At 46.1% G+C, this 19,646-nt stretch overlaps 1 protein-coding gene across 2 annotated transcripts; it reads left to right on the top strand.

Moving 5' to 3' along the window:
- The first annotated feature begins 1,477 nt into the window (after positions 1 to 1,477).
- Mtres1 (mitochondrial transcription rescue factor 1) lies at positions 1,478 to 13,660 on the top strand. Of its 2 annotated transcripts, none has more exons than XM_027402250.2 (5): positions 1,478 to 1,544; positions 6,417 to 6,490; positions 8,854 to 9,335; positions 11,397 to 11,469; positions 13,206 to 13,660. In XM_027402250.2, the coding sequence occupies exons 3-5, from the start codon at positions 8,866 to 8,868 to the stop codon at positions 13,377 to 13,379; spliced, it is 717 nt and encodes a 238-aa protein (XP_027258051.1). In that variant the 5' UTR covers positions 1,478 to 1,544; positions 6,417 to 6,490; positions 8,854 to 8,865; the 3' UTR covers positions 13,380 to 13,660. The 2 variants fall into 2 exon arrangements, with proteins under 2 accessions (XP_027258051.1, XP_027258052.1); XM_027402251.2 differs by lacking the exon at positions 1,478 to 1,544 and adding an exon at positions 1,887 to 2,505.
- Positions 13,661 to 19,646: the final 5,986 nt, after the last annotated feature.

The following is a 19,646-nucleotide window of genomic DNA, read 5'->3' as shown; positions in this document are numbered from 1 at the left end:
TGAGGAGGTAGCTGAGGTCCCAACATTACCTTTGCAGCCCCTTCAAGGACATAGCCTCAACCACCAAAGATCTCTCACGAGGCCTCATTCCAGTCTATTTAAAGTGTGTGTACACATGTGTGTACCCAGGCTTTGTACAGCCTGAGTATGTTTTACCACTGAGCTATACCTATGGCCTCTGGCTTTAACTTCTAAAGGTTCCACAAACATCCAGTACCACCCAGCCTCTAATTCATGGGCCTTTGAAACACATTAAAAATCTAGACTGGCCTGGAGATGGTGGTGCACACCTTTAATCCCAGCACTTGGGAGGCAGAAGCAGGCTGATCTCTGAGTTTGCGCTAGCCTGGTCTACAGAGTGAGTTCAAAGATAGCAAGGGCTACACAGAGAAACTTTGTCTCAAAGCAACAACAACAACAAATTTGTACGTGTGTGTATGTATATCTGTGAGCCACTTATCATTTTATAAAAGATTTCACCCTAGTGAGATGGTTCAGTGGGTAACAGTGCTTGCTAGAAAGATGACTACACAAGTTTGATTCCTGGGACCCACAGGGTGGAGAGAACCGACTCCTGCAAATTATCCCCCTCCCCATACACACACTTTTTTTTTTTCATTTCACCCAAGAGTTGGTGAACTGGCTCAGAGGGTAAAGGTCTCTGCTGCCTAGTTTAAACACCCGAGTTCAATCCCCAGGTCTTACGTCATGGCAGGCTTTAACCAACAAGCAAGTGCAACTGTGTATCCTCACAATGTCAACAATGTCAATGTATAATTACAGCACTTGAAACAATTTGTAATTGCTGTTTCCTCTTACACAAACACAACCGTAAGCCACTGTGTAATAAGAGGAAGATTTGCTGAGGCAGAGTTTCATGTAACCCAGACTGACCTCAAACTTACTATGTAGCCAAAGCAGCAAGATCTTCCTGCCTCCACTTCCCCAGTGATGGGGCTCACGCCGAACGTCAGGTGTTGTGTTCCTATTTATATTTATATTTATATTTATATTTATATTTATATTTAAGCTCAGCCTGGCCTCGAACTTTCTAGTCTTGTACCCAAGGAAAACCTTGACCACCGGCTCTCCCTTCCTCCCGAGTGGGAGCATTACAGGGGTTCACCTCCGCACTAGGTGGAGACTTGAAAAGATGTTGGTACTCTAAATTCTGGGATGTTGTGTAGTTTTCTGGAGACACCATCTATATTTCACAAAGATGTCCAACGCTTCGGCTATTCCAGAGACAGAACCTTGGCTTTCAAACCCAGTTCTTCTGGAACTGGCTGCCTTCCAAGCTCAGTCAGCCGGCCTGGGATGGGTCTCCCCCTCCTCACCCCACATCCCTACACTTCAACCTCGACAGCGCGGTCAGCCAAGGCCCCGCGTCCAGCAGAGGTCGCTGTGACGGCGCCACCATGCTCGCACGCGCCCCGGGATCCACTCTTGCGGCGTGGGCTTGGGCGGAAGGGGCGGGGCAGGGACGGAGGTGGCTCCAGGCCTGCGGTCGGCGCGGTCTGGGGAGGGACCAGCGGACTGCGCAGGTGAGTGCGCCCCTACTGGCCCGCCTGCCCGCCCGCGCGGTGACTCGCGGGCCACCGGCCTCTGCCCTGCAGCGCTGCGGCCAAATCCGCGAGCACGTCCGGTTCCGCAGAGTCGGGCCTGCCTCGCGACGCCCTCCGAACCCCGCGGGGGGCCGTGGGAATCGAGCTGGCCCAGGCTGTGCTCCCGGGGCTTGGCCGCAGCTGGCTGCAGACTCTGAGCCGGGCCGGCGGCGTGGGTGTCCAGTTTCCTTTGACCTTGGGGGAACCTGGGGAGGTGCGGGATGGGAGAGCTCCAGGGGAACCGGTCCTTGGCTGGAAGTCGGCCTCCGATCTCCGCAGATGGGAGGGTTTTCGTAGCTGCAGTGGATCCCTCCGGGTCTCACCGAGCGGTGACAGTCACCAGGCAGTCAAGGGCAGCGTTGCCTTTGTATCCTAAACACTGCTCTTCCGGCAGACGTAGCCTTCCATTCGATAGCTTTGTAAAAATCTAACCCGAAACGAACAGCGCTTTCTCCTCTGCAAATCGCCGCCGAGGAGCTCTTGTAACACGGACTCCTGCCGGGCCACTCTCCTACTACTAATACTCTGTGTCTCTCATGCTGCCCGGGTCACTTGCAAACTTAGGTATCCAAGACTTTTGGAGATCTAGTGTCAGTCCAGATATACTTTGTTTTTTTCTGGGCTCATTCTAATGCAGCAATCCCTGAAGGCTTGGTTTTGTTGAAGGCGGCTCCGGGTAGCCTCACTTTGTAGTGCAGATGTCCTTGAACCCCCAACTTGAGCCTCTGTCCCAGATGCTTGGAATACAGGCTTGCACAGCTGTTCCCAGTATCCACGGGTTTTTAATTTTAATTACCAGACACTATTCTGTGCACTTGAGATAAAGTGAAGGAGAATACAATAGGGATGAAGAGGAATTCTGCTCTTGTGCCTGTAAGCACATGCAGACAAATAGAATCCAGTAAGTTATGTGGCCGCATGTGATAAGAGCTCGGGGTTGGGTAAGTGGTCAGCGTGGATGTTTGGGAAGACGTGAACAGAGTTGAAATGGTTAGGCCCCTCTCAGGAAATACTTGAGTTTAGACTTGCAGATACCTAGGCAAGAGTGTTCTAGGCCCATGTGGGACAAGGATCCCTAGTTTGGCTAGAATGTGTCCGCGAAGTTTCATGTGTTGAGAATTTGGTGCAGTACCATTAGGAAGAACAGGGTCATGAAGGTTCTTCCTAGTGAATGGATAAGTCTGTTCATTGATTAGTGGGTTATTGAAGGAGTACATGGCTTTGTTATTAAAAGAAGCTGTCTGGCATGCTTACAATTCCTCTTTTCCATACAGCAAGGGGGCCTTTCACCAGATATCCACATCTAAAGTGTAAAGAGGGGGAAAGTGGTTTTAGTGGGGAGTTGATTAGGTTGACATTGACTTTCTCAGGCATGAGGTAAATAAACCTCTATTCTTTATAAATTGCCCTGGCTCTGTAATTCTGTTGTAGCCATGGAAATGAAACTGAGAATAGCCCCATGTGTGTGCAACATGAAGACGGCAGTGTAAGTGTGGCAGGAACTGAAGCTGAGTCAGGCAGGAGATCTTTTTGTGGGTTGTTTTGTTTGTTTGTTTTTTCAAGGCAGGGTCTTACTATGTAGCTCTGGCTATCCTGGAACTATGTGGATGAGGCTGGCCTTTAACTCACAGATATCAGCCTGCCTCTGCCTCTGCCTCCCCAGTTCTGGGATTAAAGGTGTGTGCCACTATGACCTTCACAAAATAGGAGATGTTTATCATTGTTTAGTTCTGTTTTTGTTTTGTGTGAGGGGGTGTGATATGCATGCTAGGCACTTAGTCTCAAAACTTTGGCTATGCCCACTGTGCAAAGCTTTTCTGGCTCATTTCTGGCCATAAATGTAAGCATTTGGAAAGCACTCGGGCACCATATCAGCCTAACACAGTAGGTTTCTCCCAGGACCTTCCCAGAGATAGACTTTTTGACCAGGTTTACAGTAACACTTTTTTGTTTGTTGGTTGGTTGGTTTTTGGAGAAAAGGTTTCTCTGTAACTTTGGAGCCTGTCCTGGAACTAGCTTCATAAACCAGGCTGTCCTCGAGCTCACCTGCTTCTGCCTTCTGAGCGCTGTGATTAAAGGCATGCACCACCATCGCCCATCGAGCTTTGGAGCCTATCCTGACAATCACTCTGGAGACCAGGCTTGCCTTGAACTCAGAAATCCGCCTGCCTCTACCTCCCTAGTGCTGGGATTAAGGGCGTGCACCACCAACGCCCGGGCTGGCCATGAACATACTCTGTGAACTAGGCAAGCACTGAACTTCACATGCTCCTGCCCCACCAGACCCAGAAGAGTCTTTTTTTTTTTTTTTTTTTTTTTTTTGGCTCTTTGGAGTGTTTTTGAGTTTAGTTTTGTAGATAGTCTTGCTTTGTGGTTCATGCTGGCCTCAATTTTCATTGTGCCAAGCCTGAAGACCTGTATTCACTCCCTGAAACCCTTGCAGAAAAGCCAGATGTGTGATCTATTTTTAATCCCAGGACTCTGTTACCAAGTGAAAGACAGACAAGAGAAGTAACCTAGAGTACACAATATGGCAGAAACAAGAGACCCTACCTCAGCAATAAGGTGGAAAGAGTCCTGACTCCTGGAAGACATTCTCTGACCTCCACATGCATGCTGTTCTGTGCTCTCACCCTAACTTACACACATCATGTACACATTCAACAGTAATTGAAGTAAATAAACAGAATGGTCCAACCATAGTCCCTGGTCCTTGGGAGGTGCAAGCAGAATTGTTCAAGGCCAGTCTGAGCTACCTGAGACCCTGTCTCAAAACAATGAGGGGACAGACACTAGAAGCTGGGCATGGCAGGACATAATTGTCATCCCAGCACCCATCCACAGGAGGGCTGTGAATTGAAAGACAACTGGGCTACACAACAAGACCTTCCCTTTTGACAAGAAAAGAAAAACCACTAGCTTTTGTTTTAAGCCTCCAGAAGGGTGGTATTACATTAACTGAGTAAAGAAGGCTCTGGGTAGAGCGGTCTGAGGTCAGGAATTTGGCTCTGAAGGACCTGTGAGGTGCCTTTAGTCACCCATGTGGTCTGGTCAGACATTGTGTCTGCTGATTAGCAAAGAAGCTGCCCAAGCCTTAGTGCATAACCATACCTGTGGCTGAGTTATTACACACGGCTTTATGAAGGAAAGTAGGGGAAGGGGAGAAGCCCAGGGCAAAGAGAAGGAAACCAGGCATGATGCTATCTACAAGTCTGCAGTGGCATCATGCAGGAAGAGTGTGATTCCTCCAACAACTTCTGGCAGACTTCCAAAAGAAAAGTTAGGGGTTCAGCATAAACCAGTTACAGTTTCAGTACAGCAGGTCACTCCTGTTTGGGGGATTCAGGGAACTCTGCTGAAGATCAAGTCCGAAGGTACTGGTCAGCACCAAGCTTGGCTGCTGGCCTTCCTATGAAGACCAGTCGTGGGTCTTTTAAGCCAACTCGGCTCAGGTATACAAGTCTGAAATTTGGAAGGATTTAAAGCCACATAAGCCAGGTATAGTAATCCATGCCTGTGATTCCAGTACTCTAGAGGCTGACACAGTAGGATCAAAAGTGCAAGGATAGCCTTTGCTACATGGTAAGTTTGAAATAGCCTAGAGTACGTAAAACCTTATGTCAGAGGTTTTTGGGGATGGCAAATGCCATGTTGGCGCTACCAGAGTCTAAAAGGGACAAATGGTAGGGGATGGCAGAGGAGTTGGGGCAGTCAGGGGTCATACCAAAGGAAAGGAAACTTTTAAGTCATCAAATCCTTTTTTAGGTGTGTATGTGATGTGGAAGTGATGTCAGGTCATCAGATGTCTTCCTCTCCACCGCATTACCTTGAGCTTGGGTCTCAGTAACCAGAAGCTTACCATCATGACTAGGCGGGCCGGTTAGTGAGCTAGCTCTCCATGTCTTGGCTTCCCTAAGCTTTGGCGCTGCAGGCATGTATAGCCATTCTGGTCCTTTACATGGTGGGGGTTCAGAGTCAGATCCCTATGATTTTGCCATTAGCACTGACTCATCCCACAGCCCCTGGAATCCTTTTATGTTTGCTTACTTCTTGAGATATGTTCTCCTGTGTAGACCTAGCTGGCCTGGAACTTGATGTGGAGACCAGCCTGACCCCAAACTCACAGCAGTCCTCCTCACTTTATCTCCTGAATGGCAGGTGCCATTGGCTTTGTTTTGTTTTGTTTTGTTTTTTATATATTTATTTATTAGTTCTAGTTAGGGAACAAGCTTGTTTCACATTTAAGTCCCTTCTCCTTCTCCCTCCCCTCATCCCTGGCTTTGTTTTTTGTTTGTTTGTTTTTCCAGACAGGGTTTCTCTATAGCTTTGGAGGCTATCCTGGAACTCATTCTGTAGACCAGGCTGAACTTGAACTCACAGAGATCCACCTGCCTCTGCCTCTCGAGTGCTGGGATTAAAGGTGTGTGCCACCAATGCCCGGGCCCAGTTGGGTTTTTGTTGTTGTTTGGTTTGGATTTTGTTTGTTTGTTTGTATATCTCAAGATGCCCTTGAACTCCTGATCCTGTTTCTGGAGTGCTGAATTACGTATGTGTTCCACCTCACCCAGCATCCTTTTTCTGTAAATGGAATGTAAGAACCCAACATTGGCTGCTGTGATCTAAGAGGCACTCCAGAACCTGACCAGTCACCTTTTCGGATACCCACTCTTTCCTCAGGGCTCTCCTATCAGTCCTGGATTCTCAGGTTCCTCCCTTGGGGCCTATTCACTGCTACTAAAAATGAGCACCATTTCTAGCGAAAACTAGGATAATGCCTTCTCACAGCTTTATGGTTTTTCTGTTTTTATGTAGACTTCCATCGCCTGGGATGTTTGCCTGCTGGGAAGTGAAGGAGATCACGGGGAGAGAGTGAGTAGCTAATAAAGGTAAGCCATTTGGCTTAATGCTTTGAACCGTTTGATGTATTTACACGTGGATATGATTTAAGTTGATACTGTCAGCTAGAAGCTTTCCTAGTATAGAGAAATACGGCACCCATGGGGCTGGAGAGGTGGCTCAGCAGATAACTGTCTGGTCTCCCAGAGGATCTGGGTTCAATTCCCAGCACCCCCATGGTGGCTCACGATCATTTGTAATTCCAGAATCAACCTCTTATGGGCACTGCATGTACATGGGGCACAGACACACATGCAGGCAACACCATACAAATAAAATAGACATAATAAATGTCTAAAAATGCTGCCAGTGGTAGATGGGTACAGAAAGAAACACATGCAGACAACACTGAGAGGAGACAGGAACATGCTGCGGAGTCAGGGCTTTGTAAGGTTTATTCCTTTACTTAGTATCTGTGCTCATAAGTGTGTGTTGAGGTCAGGGGACAGTAGAGCCTTGTGCACGCTAGGCAAACATTCTACAACCGGACTACATCCCCAGTGTAGAAATATGCTGTCACTGGGAGGTTGGTGGTGCATGCCTTTAATCCCAGCACTCTGGTGGCAGAGGCAGGAAGATCTCTGAGTTCGAGGCCACCCTGGTCTGCAGAGCAAGTTCCAGGAGAGCCAAGGCTACACAGAGAAATCCTGTCTCAAAAAATAAGGAGGAGGCCGGGCGTTGGTGGCGCACGCCTTTAATCCCAGCACTCGTGAGGCAGAGGCAGGCTGGTCTCCAAAGCAAGTGCCAGGATAGGCTCCAAAGGCTACACAGAGAAACCCTGTCTCGAAAAACCAAAAAATAATAAATAAATAAAAATAAATAAGAAGGAGGAAAAGAAAAAGAAATATACTGTTTCTTTTTCCTAATTCTATAAAATTAAAAATCTTTCTTTGGGTAGCTCTCCATTAAATTGAAATACATTGAAATATAGTTTTTTTGCCAGACATGGTGGCCCATAGCTATAATCATTGCACTTTGGGGCTGAGGCAAGAGAATCACTCATTAGTTAGAGGCAAATCTGGGCTACATAGTGAGTTGCAGACCAGCCTGGGCTATAGTAGGAAGCTCTGTCTCAAAAAACAAAACAAGAGCTGGATAATGAATGGCTCAGTGGCTGAAAATATTTGTTGATCTTACAGAGAGTCTGGGTTCGATTTCTGTGCCCACATGACAGCTTGGTTCCAATTCTAGGTATCTGACACTCTTTTGACCTCCATAGGCACCAAGCATGCAATTGGTACACAGACACACATGCAGGTAAAACACTCATACACATGAAACAAATAAATCTAATAAAGAAAATTTCAGAAAACAAAACCTGACTGGTTCTGCTTAGCAGTTCCTTCAACAGTGATAAAAAAAAAAAAAAAAAAAACAAGCAAAACCCCAAGAGCCCTGAAATTCAACCTGCTTCTTGTCATTTACTCTGAAAGTATAACCCTGAAATAAAGGAAGCTGGTCTCAGAGTGGAAATGTGAGGCGAGTTCAGAGCTATCCTGGTTTACATAGTGAGTCCCAGGACAGCCAGTGAGCCAGAGCTCCTGTCTCAAAAAGAAACCATTTTACCATTTTGATGTGCTATTCTGGGAGGTCTGCTACCACTGTATGGTTTTTGTTATATTTATGGTAACTGGACATCTCTGGCATGTCCAGAAATGACCGCCTAGTTTATGGTCTCCACCCCTCCTCCCTCTCCTGCTCTGACAACAGTAGGGAGATGTGTAAGGGGAAACACAGATTGGGCTATTGTGCTCATTCCTAGCTCTGATTTGCTAGGGTCTAGGTTGAAGTAAGGTTTTAAGGTTCACTCTGGATTTTATTAACTCTTTTACTTGTTTTGTTTTTCGAGACAGGGTTTTTCTGGGTAGCTTTGGAGCCTGTCCTGGAACTAGCTCTTGTTAGACCAGACTGGTCTTGAACTCACAGAGCTCCATCCACCTGTCTCTGCCTCCCTCCCAAGTGCTGGGATTAAAGGTGTGTGCCACCCCATCCAGCCTTTTTCTTTTTTTCTTTAGTCTTTATTTTAACAAATCATTAACAATTACTAGTAATATGTTTCCGTTGTAATCAATCCCCAGAGCTATTGAGGGCAAGGAAGATTAGAATTAAGTGTTTTCAGTTTTGTGTCTCGATGGATCCCTGAGTCAGTCCTACGAGCAAGCATGGTGATTGTAGCTGGGAGGCTCCCCACAGTGTGCTTGGCCCTGAGCCTGAGTGGACTGATGGGTCTTGATGGGGCAGTGGCAATGACAGGTCAGCAGCACTAGTTGTCCAAGGCCTGTGTGTCGGTCTCGTGTGCTAAGCACAGTTGAGCACTGGCCTGTGAGTAATGCTTAGCTGTTTCCCATTGCAGGGTGTGTGCAGCATGGCTGTAACTGGTGGCAGACTGCTCGCTGGTGCTCTGAGGAAGCCAGACTCCTGGATCCGACTCTGGGGTGTGCTTCAAGGGACATCTTCACACAAACTCTGTGCTTCCTGGAATCGATACTTATATTTTTCTAGTACCAAGTTAAACGCATCAAATTATAAGACACTTTTCCGTAACATTTTCCCTCTGCAACTCCCAGGGCTTTTAGTATCTCCAAAATGTATTTTTCCATTTTCCATGCGACTCAAAAGCAATATTAACTCCAGAAAATCCACTAAAAAGACTCTGCAAAAAGATGCAGATGAAGAGGACTCTGATGAGGAGACCCATCTCCCTGAGAGGAGCGAGCCGGAAGAAGAGCTTGAGGATGACCCAGGTGTGGTCAAGGACTACAAAGACCTGGAAAAAGTGGTACAGTCCTTCCGATACGACGTTATCCTGAAGACGGGCCTTGATATTGGGAGAAAGTGAGTATGATGGACCATCTGTCTGGCTAGTGTAGTGTGGCATGACAAGTCACTTGGCCTCTGTTGTGGAGAATAATAACCAGAGATGTGAAAGGTAACGTACCAATTATGTCACTTTTCAGATGAGAGAACTGACCCAGAGGAAGTCACTTGACTGCCTTTAAATCCTGTGTGCCATGTTTCCTTGACCCCAACACACAATTGATGTGCTCCGAGTCACTGACCTAATGGCATATTTCTCTTTTTTTCTCCACAGTGCTGGGGCTCAAACTCAGAGCTTTTGTACATGGTAGCCAAGTGTCCTATTGCTGAACCATGCCTCTGCCCCAGTAACAGCCTCTGAAAGAAAGGCATCTTTTTATTAGAGATACACAGCTACAAAACCCCATTGATTGCCATGTACTACAGTATGAGAAACTACATCCAGAATCAATGGGAGGAATGGGAGGTGCTGGTGAAGGATGCAGGTTTGGGGGCTAGCATATTAGCTCAGTGGATAAGTAAGTATACTTGTGAAGCCTGATGACTTGAGTTCAATTCCGGGGACCCACAGAGTATAAGGAGAGAACTGACTTCCCACTGGTTGCCCACAGGTCTCTACACATGTGCCCACAGTCATGCACTTATATACATACATTCACAACAATTTTTAAAAAAGAAAAAGAATGCAGTTTTTGGCCTGTGAAGTGGCTCGGTGGGTAAAGCTGCTTGCATACAGACTAAGACAGAGATACCCTGCCTTGAAAAACCAAAAAAAAAAAAAAAAAAAAAGTTTATAAAATGTATGGCAGGCGGCAGTGTGCATGCTGTATTGTTTATGAAATGTATGGCAGGCGGCAGTGTGCGTGCTGTATTGTTTATGAAATGTATGGCAGGCGGCAGTGTGCATGCTGTATTGTTTATGAAATGTATGGCAGGCGGCAGTGTGCATGCTGTATTGCATGGAGTCAGAAGACTGCTTTGTGCTTCCAGTGTGTGTTTCATCTCACGGGCCCTCTTTCACCTTTGAAAGCCAAATAATCACTCTACAGCTCATGCTGGCCTAGAACTTACAATTTAGTTCCTGACCGCCTCAAACTCACTGAAATCCTCCAGTTTCAGCCTCCCCAGTGTTGGGACTGCAAGGATGCGCCACTAGGACTAAGATCTGTGTAAAGCAGTTAAGTGGGCCGAGTGTGAATAGGTCCTCCATGTATTTTAGCTGTTGTAAACCCTGAGTCCCATGCAGTGCATGGAAGTGTGAATTTTGAGATTTCTTAGGCGCAGTCATTCTCACTGCTAGATGTTATAGTCCGGTAGTGACCTCACTGTTCATTCTCTTAGGAATCATTGATGATGTGAATACGAGGTAAGAATTGTGATAGGGCAAATTCAAGATCTCTGCACTTGGGAGGCAGAGACAGTCTCTTCAGTTTGAGGCCAGAGAGTCTAACTCGGGGAAAAAAAATTCCTTCTGTAATCTGTATCTTTATGAAATAGTTAATTGTGTGTTTTACTTTGTTTACATCCATGGAACATAAAAGAGAGCAGTGGTTATCGTTTTATTTAGCTGAGCCCCGATGTCCGTCACTCCAAGTCAGATCATCAGAAGGAAGGCTTTGTGTCTCTTTTCTGGTCTGGTCACCAGTGGTTCAGACTGAGGTGAAAGCCATCACATTGGAATTACTCAACCCCAGTGTACACAGGCGGTTCCTTAATGGCATCTCTATATGTATGCTGTCTGGGCTTTCTGTCCCAATGCAGAGCAGGACACTGAGGATAGGAAAGATCCACTCATTCTGCCATTGTAACTCACTGAGCTACTGCCGTGCAGCAGCATCTAAAGCCCCAAGCTGCAGTCTGCCCCGGCAGCAGCCCATTCACAGTCAGATTCAGCAGGTCTCCCTGCTGTAGATGCTTGTAGGTGGCACCCACTTTTACTTCCATCTCAAAATTTTCACTCAAATGCAAGGGAATTCACTGTCTGAGTGGATTCCGACAGCTGGTGTTTCCGTCAAAGCAGAGTGATTGTTGAATGTATCTCAAGTCATTTTTTTTGTTGTTGTTTTATTTTTTTAATAGCAAAGTAGAAGATGCATTCTACAAAGGTGAACTCAGGCTGAACGGAGAAAAATTATGGAAGAAGAGCAGAACGGTGAGCCATCCAGCCTGTAATGACAGCCCCATGGTCCTGTGTAGTCCCGATTAGTCAGTCTGTCCCCAGCTTCCCCTTGGGCCCTGGTACCTTCTCTGAGGTGCTGGTCATTCTGGTGGGAAGTTTCCGGGCCACTGTCCCTCCTTATCCGTCATGACCTTATGAGGAAGAATTTGGAATAAGCTTCCCTTGAACTTCTAGGATAGTAATGTTACCCCATGGAATCACGGCAGGTAATGATGAACATCATGGAAGGCAGTCAGGAAGATTGCCACAGATTCAGCCAGTCAAGTCCACTTGCTTAGTTCCAGGCTAGCCAAGGCTATATCTCAACAAAGGAAACAATGTTAATAGATGTTACATATATTTTTAATTAAATGTTATTAGTACGTAGCTTAGATTCTTATGGGCTATATTAGGGTTTTAAATCTCTCTTATTCTATGCGGATGTGTCTTTTGTTTGTTGCGCAACGTTCCTGTGGAGGTCAGAAGATCCCCTGGAACTGGAGTTGCAGATGGCTGGGAGCCACTGTGAAAACCCTGGTAACCAAACCAGGGTCCCTTGCATTAGCAACAAATGCTCTTAACAGCTGAGCCAGCTCTCTAGCCCGTGTCCATTTCTTCATGCCTTTTAGATTTTGAAAATTAATTTTTTTAGATTTATTTTATGTATGTATGTGTTTTGCCTGCATATACATATGTGCACCATGTGTGTGCCTGGTGCCCACAGAGGCCAGAAGAGGGTATCGGGTCTCCCGGAACTGAAGGTTAAGGATGACTGTGAGCCACTGTGCGAGTGCTAGGAACGAAACCCACAGTTCTGAAAGAAGCAACAAGTGCTCCTAGCTGCTGAGCCAGCTCTCCATATTTATTTCCTTCATGCCTTTTGTTTTCTGGCTTTAAAAAAACAAGTATTTAGTTAGGCAGGATAGGGAATGTGGGGGCATGCATGTGTGTGTCACAGAATGGATATGGAGGTCAGAGGACAACTTGAAGGAGTGGATTCTTTATTCCTCCATGTTGATTTCAGATATCAAACTCAGGTCATCACGCCTTGCTGGAAATGCTGACCCATCCTTCCCTCCCTCTGAGATTTAAATAATGAGTTTTTGTTTGTTTGAGACAGGGTCTCAAACTGGGTCTCACTATGTAAACTGCTGCAGCCCCATATGCAAGCTCCATAAGCCCTGTTCTTCCCCTGCTTTGAGGGATTGTTAGCCACAGCCTAATTGCTGTGCTTCGTTCTGCCTTGGGTGTTCTGTGTCTCGGCTGCTTTCCACATTTCTCCTGAGGGTCAGCAAAGGCAGAGGCAAGAATTAACACTCGGCTGCCTTGTTACTAGGAGGCCTGGTAGCCATAGAAACTGCGGCTAAGGGGAGATTTGAAATGTAGATATTTGAAACAGCCACTAATCCTAGCCAGTTTTGCTTTGTGTCTGAGAGGACCAGGCCTTGGATGGGACTAAATAAAGCATGCCTGCTTCCCCCAGCCTGCTCCATGGAGCCAGTGCCTGGCTATAAGCACTGAGGGTCCAGCTGCTGCTCAGCTCCCCTGACTCCTGCCTGCCTGCTGCTGCGCAAAGGTTCTCTCTGTTATGCAGACTAGGTGGGTCCAAAGTGCATCACGCTGTGCAAGCCCGAGCATGGGGACAATCACCACATTAAAACAAAGCAGGGCTGTTTGAATGGCCTAGGTTTCCCAGGCTGGACTAAAGGTTGTTTTCCTTCTGTCCTCAGGTGAAGGTGGGAGATACGTTGGATCTGCTTGTCGGGGAGAACAAAGAGACGGGGACAGAGGTCGTGATGCGGATCCTCCTGAAAACCATCTATGATGAGAAGACTGAGAGTGACAAGCACCGTGTGGTGCTGCGACGGTGGAAGAGCTTAAAGCTGCCAAAGAAGTCTAAATAAGCATGCTTCTCCCCACGGCTGCTTCCTCGTGGTCAGGGAGAGGCCGGCATGAAAAGGACGCTTTTACTGAAATAAAGTTCTGTCGTGTGTGGAATCACTGGAGCGGTTTGTGGAAGCTGCGATCTGTGGGTTTCCTCCTGTACTGTGCTCCTTCAGACTCCCTTGTCCTGCACAAAGACCAGGGCCGGAGGAGCCCAGCCAGAGAGGACGTAATGACCTGCCTGCCGTTTCCACATTAACTACCTCTGGTCATCCTAAAATAAATTCGTCTTGTTTCTTTGCGGGTTTGTTTTATTTTGTTAGATGGTCTCACTGTATAATCCTGACTATCCTCAAAATTCCAAGATCCACCTGACTCTGCCTCCTGAGTACTAGGATTAGAGGAGTGGCACACCACGCCTGGCTTGTTTTGTTTTTATTCCAACAGTCTCCCATACCCCAGGCTGGCCTTGAATTCCTGATCCTCCTACCTCTAACTCCCAAGAGCAAGGATTATAGAATAGACATGTAACACCATGCCTGGCTTGTTAGTGTTTGTTTAGTCTCAGTTCTCCTGAGTTTGTCTTCTGCAGTCCAGAGTAAAGTTGCCCCCCTAGTTCCAACTGGTCTACTTGGAATCCATTTGGAATGGTTTATTTAGGCCTCTAGCTAAACCAACGTAGCCAGAGGCTGGCTTCATAATGGCCCTCAAGCTAAGAATGGCTTTAACATTTTAATGTTAGTGCTTAAGAGCCTGCTCTTCCAGATGACTTGGGTTCACTTCCCAGCACCCGAATGACAGTCAACCATCCACTCCAGTTCTAGGGGATTTGATGTCCTCTTCTACCCTTTGTGGGTACCAAGCACATATGTGGTTCACAGACATACATACAGATAAAACACTTGTACATGTAAATCACAATTTTTAGTTTAAAAGATTTAATTTTCGCACTGGGCGTTGGTGGCACACGCCTTTAATCCCAGCACTAGGGAGGCAGAGGCAGGCAAATCTCTGAGTTCGAGGCCAGCCTGGTCTCCAAAGTGAGTGCCAGAATAGGCTCCAAAGGTACACAGAGAAACCCTGTCTCGAAAAACCAAAAAAAAAAAAAAAAAGAAAAAAATTTAATTTTCTCATAAATTTCTATGTATATATGTACTATATATATGTATATATATACATATATATATATATGTATGTATACACACACACACACACACACACACAAAAGGCAGTTTCTATGACCTACAAAGCCTAAAATGTTTACTATCTGACCCTTTTCAGTAAAGTTTAACTCCTGGCTCAAGAAAATCAGTTGAGTTTCAGGCAGAAATAGGAAGTATACAGGTTTTATCAAAACAATAGACTAGTTGTAACCCTTGCAGGAAGTGTCACAAAGGACTAACTCCTGGGGCTTGCCAGGAGCCAAGTCTTAGCACTGGAAGGAATGGTTCCCTTCAAGACTCACTGCCCATCCTCTTGTGAGACCACTCATGCTGGGCTCTTGTATATCCCCAAGACTTCCTGAGACCTCCATAGTAAAGAGTAAAAGGAGCTTCCAGAGAGCCCAAAGCACTTAAGCTGGGGCCCATGAGTCTCAAGTTTTTCACCTTGTTCAGTCTGATCTATACAGTGAGGGCTTTTTTGTTTTGTTTTGTTTTTGGAGGGTGGGGTGGGTTTGTTTTGTTTTGTTTTTCGAGACAGGGTTTCTATGTGTAGCTTTGGAGTCTATCCTGGTACTCGGTCTATAGACTAGGCTGGTGTGGAACTCACAGAGATCCACCTGCCTCTGCCTCTGCCTCTGGAGTGCTGGGATTAAAGTCGTGCACCACCACCGCCCTGCTATACAGTGACTTTTAAGCCAGCGAGGGCCACCTAAAAAAAGACCTGTCTCAAAAAATTTGTTTTAAATTAAAATGTTTCAAAAACTTAACTCTTAAGAAATAATAAACACAGTGTAAAAGTACAACATGGAATTTCTGTTTTCATCACTTGTTATTTTTGGCTTTTCTGAGTCATCAGCAAAGATATAGTATGCTTAATTTTCATGTGAGGTAGTGACAAAGTTATAATTAATGATACAGCCATACTTCATCTCCTCCAACACCTCTCTCCCCTCGCTGTTCCTCAGCTTCTCTCTACAAAGGCAGTAGAAAACTCGAGAAGCCTTGGATGGTGAGGGCACACAGTCCAGCAGGTTTTCTAAAAACAGCCCACCATGACCAAAACTTGACCATATCGCTCTGCATCTCAAAGTCCTTACTGGAAGGAGAAAGCAGAGCAGCAGAAGCCTTTAGCTATTTTAAAGCTTCAGCACGTAACTGTGGCTGGCCTTGACTACAAGTTCCTCCAGCCTTGGCCGTCTACCTGGAGATTCCAGTTGTGCACTGCTGTGCTGGCACAGAGACAGCCATTTGAAAGGCTGTTAGTAATGTATACCTGGATTAACTGCATACCATTTCCATTTACAGTTTTTTTTTTTAAGATTTTATTTATTATGTATACAACATTCTACTTCCATGTATATCTGCACATCAGAAGAGGGCACCAGATCTCATAATGGATGGCTGTGAGCCACCATGTGGTTGCTGGGAATTGAACTCGGGACCTCTGGAAGAGCAGTCGGTGCTCTTAACCTCTGAGCCATCTCTCCAGCCCTCCATCTACAGTTTTTAAAAATCAAACTATGGGCCAGGTGTAGTGACACTCACTTTTAATCCCAGCACTTGGGAGGCAGAAGCAGTCAGATGGCTTTTTGTGAATTCCAGACCAGCCTGGTCTATCTACACAGTGAGTTCCAGGACTGCCAGAACTACATAATGAGACCCTGTCACAGGAAGGGAAAACAGTAAAATAGAATAATCAAACTGAGGGCCAGAGAGACGGCTCAGTGGTGAAGAGCTAGTCTACTCTTGTGGAGGACCCAGGTTTAGTTCCCAGCACTCATACCAGGTGGCCCAAATGGCCTGTAACTCCAGCTCCAGGGTATACAATGTCTCAGAGCACCCAAACTCCCCATACACACAACTAAAGACACACAACTAAAACAACGCTTAAAATGTTTTAAAAACCAAAGTAAGGCATCTGATCACAAATGATGTCAGTTTGGTTATAGCATGTGGCAAAAGATTGATCTCTCAAGAGTTGCCTTCAGTGTGAGGGACTTGGAACATATTTATGAAAACTAGCAAAAATTTAAGAGCATTTCATGGTGATTCACGGCACTCCTACTGAAGCTAACGACAGCTGCCTTTTAATGTGGTCACGGCAAGGAATCCTCCGTAAAAATGTCACCAACATAATTACTTGATCAAAGACAACCCTTGGACACACTCCAACGTGGTGGTTCTCAACTTGGGGTTACTTGTTCACTTTCCCTGGGGGCATTTGGCAATAATTATAGTTTTAGTTGTCATGATGGACAGGATGCTGAACATCCCTTAATGTCCAAGCAAAGTTGGTCCAAGGAACAACATGTCAGCAGTGCAGAGGTTGGAAATCCTGTTCTGATAGGAAGACAAAGCAGGAAAATTATGTTAGGTATATTGTTTGGCTGGATATGTTGTGCATGCCTGTAATTCCAGCTCTTAAGTGGTAGAAGCAAAAGGATCAAATATTTGGGGCTATCATGGGTGACATGAAAAAACCAACCAACCAACCAACCAACCAAAACAAACAGAAACCCTAAATAAATACACCCTGCTTTCTCAGCAAAGTGTTTTCTATACAGTTGCTGTGTTACAGGCATGAGTGGTTTATGGTTATGACTGTTCGGTTCATCTGGCCTTTTTACCAGAATGACAATCCTCTAGGAAATAGGCTGTCAAATGAAATTCCCACCATCTATGCTCTACATAGATAAGGAGACTCACCCACCTCTGCCTTCTAATGCTGGGATTAAAGGTGTGCTTCACTATGCTTGTAGACCTATTTGTCAAGAAACTAAGAATCATTTCAGTACTGGGCAGTGGTGGCACACACTTTTAATCCCAGAACTCGGAGGTGGAGGCAGAGGCAGGCCAGCCTGATCTACAGAGAGAGTTCCAGGACAGCCAAGGGTATCAGGGAGAAACCCTGTTTCAAACAAAACAAACTTCAGTTGAGTGGATGTTCCTGAACCTACCTCGAGGGAAAGGAGGATCTCTCTCTGTCTCACCTTGGTTCTGTGAAGGTTGGCTTCATTGTCGGAGAATTCCCAGTCTACAACTGCTTGCTGGTCTCCAGGGATCAGTGACAGGAAGTTACATTCCCAGCAGAGGGCAAGTGCAGCTCCAGGCTACCTCGATTGCTCAAAATCAGCCAGGGAGTAGCTTTTGGAAATCGCTATACTGCAGATCTGGGTTTTTTCGTTCCCCCCAGGGCAGCAGCTGTTAAACTCTGACCGAGGCCCATGCGAGGTTCTCCTTAGGAAGCGCCGTGGCACCATGTCCACCCAGCTCTTCCGAGGTCCCCCACTTTTGACAGCATTCCTCCTTTCCCACCTGGGCAACCATTCCACGTGTTTAATGGGCATCATTTTGTTTCTATGTTTTTCTGTGAAATGCATTTCAGTGTTTTGCTTACAGGAATTTCACAAATGCTGTATTATATACCTCATTTCATACATACTTTCATACTGTCTTAAACACCACCCAACCCATTTCTTCACACCACTGCCAAGGTGCATCCAGCACATCTCACTGGCTCACTTTCAGAGGGACTTTCACTGTCCCAGGCTGTACCCACTTCCCTTCATTAACACACTGCTTGCTCTGCTGATTAGAACAGAGCTGTTGGTTGCCTTCCCATGCACACCACACCAAGGTGTCTGTGGCCCCATTGCCTCACTCGGCTCCCCGCACTAGCCAGCTTTCTCACTTTTTTTGCCAGTAGAATCTCTCCAGCTCTCTGCAACCCTCACTCAATTTTTTAATTCATGGTCCTCTGCCGCAGCACAATTACAGGCATGCACCAACACACTCACACTTTTTTTTTTCTCCCCAAGACAAGGTTTCTCTGTGTAGCTTTGTAGACCAGGCTGGCCTCACAGAAATCCACTTAGCTCTGCCTCCTGCGTGCTGAGATTACACCCCAAGATAGACAAGTGAAGCTCAAAGACTTCATGGGGCAAACAAAACTTAACTAAATGAACACTTTCTCTTTAGGGGTTCCCACAGGTAATACTTGTTTCTGCAATCTAAATCACTATTAAACAATACAGATCCTATCAAACTTTTTTTTGTGGCTGGGTGCGGTAGTACACACTTTAAATCCCATTTCCTGTGAAGCAGAAGTAGGTGGATCTCTGTGACTTAGAGGCCAGCCTGACCGTCATAGCAAGTTCCAGTCTAGTCAGGGCTATATAAAATGCAAATCCTTAAAAGAAAAAATAAAATAAAATACTGCTGCAGTGTTGGCGCATTGCTTTAGCCCCAGCACTCAAGGGACAGAGGCAGGCAGATCTCTGAGTTCAAGGCCATCAGGGATACACAGAAAAACCCTGCCTTGAAAACAAAAACAAAAAAACAACAAAGAAACAAAATCCAACCAAATAAAAAAGCTTTGGGATCCTAGCTCTTGATTCTGAAGCAGAGGAATTAAAGGCTAAAATGTAGAGGCCAACTTTGTGTAATGCAATCAGTGTTAACCACCTGAAGAGAGCAATGGCCATAGGCCTTAGGCATACTAAATTATCTCTCCACACACGATTTCCATTTGTCAAAACTGATGATGGAAACACCTCATGTCTTGCCGCAGAAACAGCACAAGCTGAATCCCCTCAGCTCTCACAGCACACTTACCATCCTTTCAGCCTGCGACAACCACGAAGGTTTGGGAGAGCATGTAGTCCCGCATTTGTGCCTCGGGCCAGGGAACAGCTTCATTACATCTGCAATAGCCTGGCTGTCTTCTGCAGAGAGCAGCAAGGCCCCATCTGCTCATACCCACGTATATCTTGCAAATCAGCTTCAGGCAAGACCTGTCAAGTTCTATGCTGTTAACTACCAGGACCTTCCTGCCATGCCTAAATGGGCTGCCTAACAAGCCACTGATGGGGGCAGGGCTAGACAGAGTTATGGAGCAGGCCCAGTAGCTGGCTGGCCCTCCCAAGATATTTGCTGAATGGATGTACCTCCTCTAGAGGCAGCAAGACCTTACTACATTCCTTTCTTTCTTTCATGAACTTAAATTCTCAGCAGCGCTCCAACCTTTGCTTCATCAAAACCACATCTACCTCCTTCCTCAGTGTGCTGAATCTCCCCTGCCTCCGCTTTCCTCAGCCTTTCCGACTCTAAAACCCACTTCCTCTG

This window comes from Cricetulus griseus, chromosome 2 (genome assembly GCF_003668045.3).
Source record: "Cricetulus griseus strain 17A/GY chromosome 2, alternate assembly CriGri-PICRH-1.0, whole genome shotgun sequence".
Taxonomy (NCBI): domain Eukaryota; kingdom Metazoa; phylum Chordata; class Mammalia; order Rodentia; family Cricetidae; genus Cricetulus; species Cricetulus griseus.
The sequence above is the reverse complement of the archived record's forward strand: the minus strand, read 5'-3'. Positions and strand labels throughout refer to the sequence as shown.

What these genes read in the sequence shown, in the direction of transcription:
- Mtres1 (XM_027402250.2), top strand. Translation starts at nt 8,866, where the DNA reads ATGGCTGTAACTGGTGGCAGACTGCTCGCTGGTGCTCTGAGGAAGCCA. An exon ending in GGCCTTGATATTGGGAGAAA is followed by an intron (nt 9,336 to 11,396) that starts GTGAGTATGATG and finishes TTTTTTTAATAG; the next exon opens with CAAAGTAGAAGATGCATTCT. An exon ending in TATGGAAGAAGAGCAGAACG is followed by an intron (nt 11,470 to 13,205) that starts GTGAGCCATCCA and finishes TTCTGTCCTCAG; the next exon opens with GTGAAGGTGGGAGATACGTT.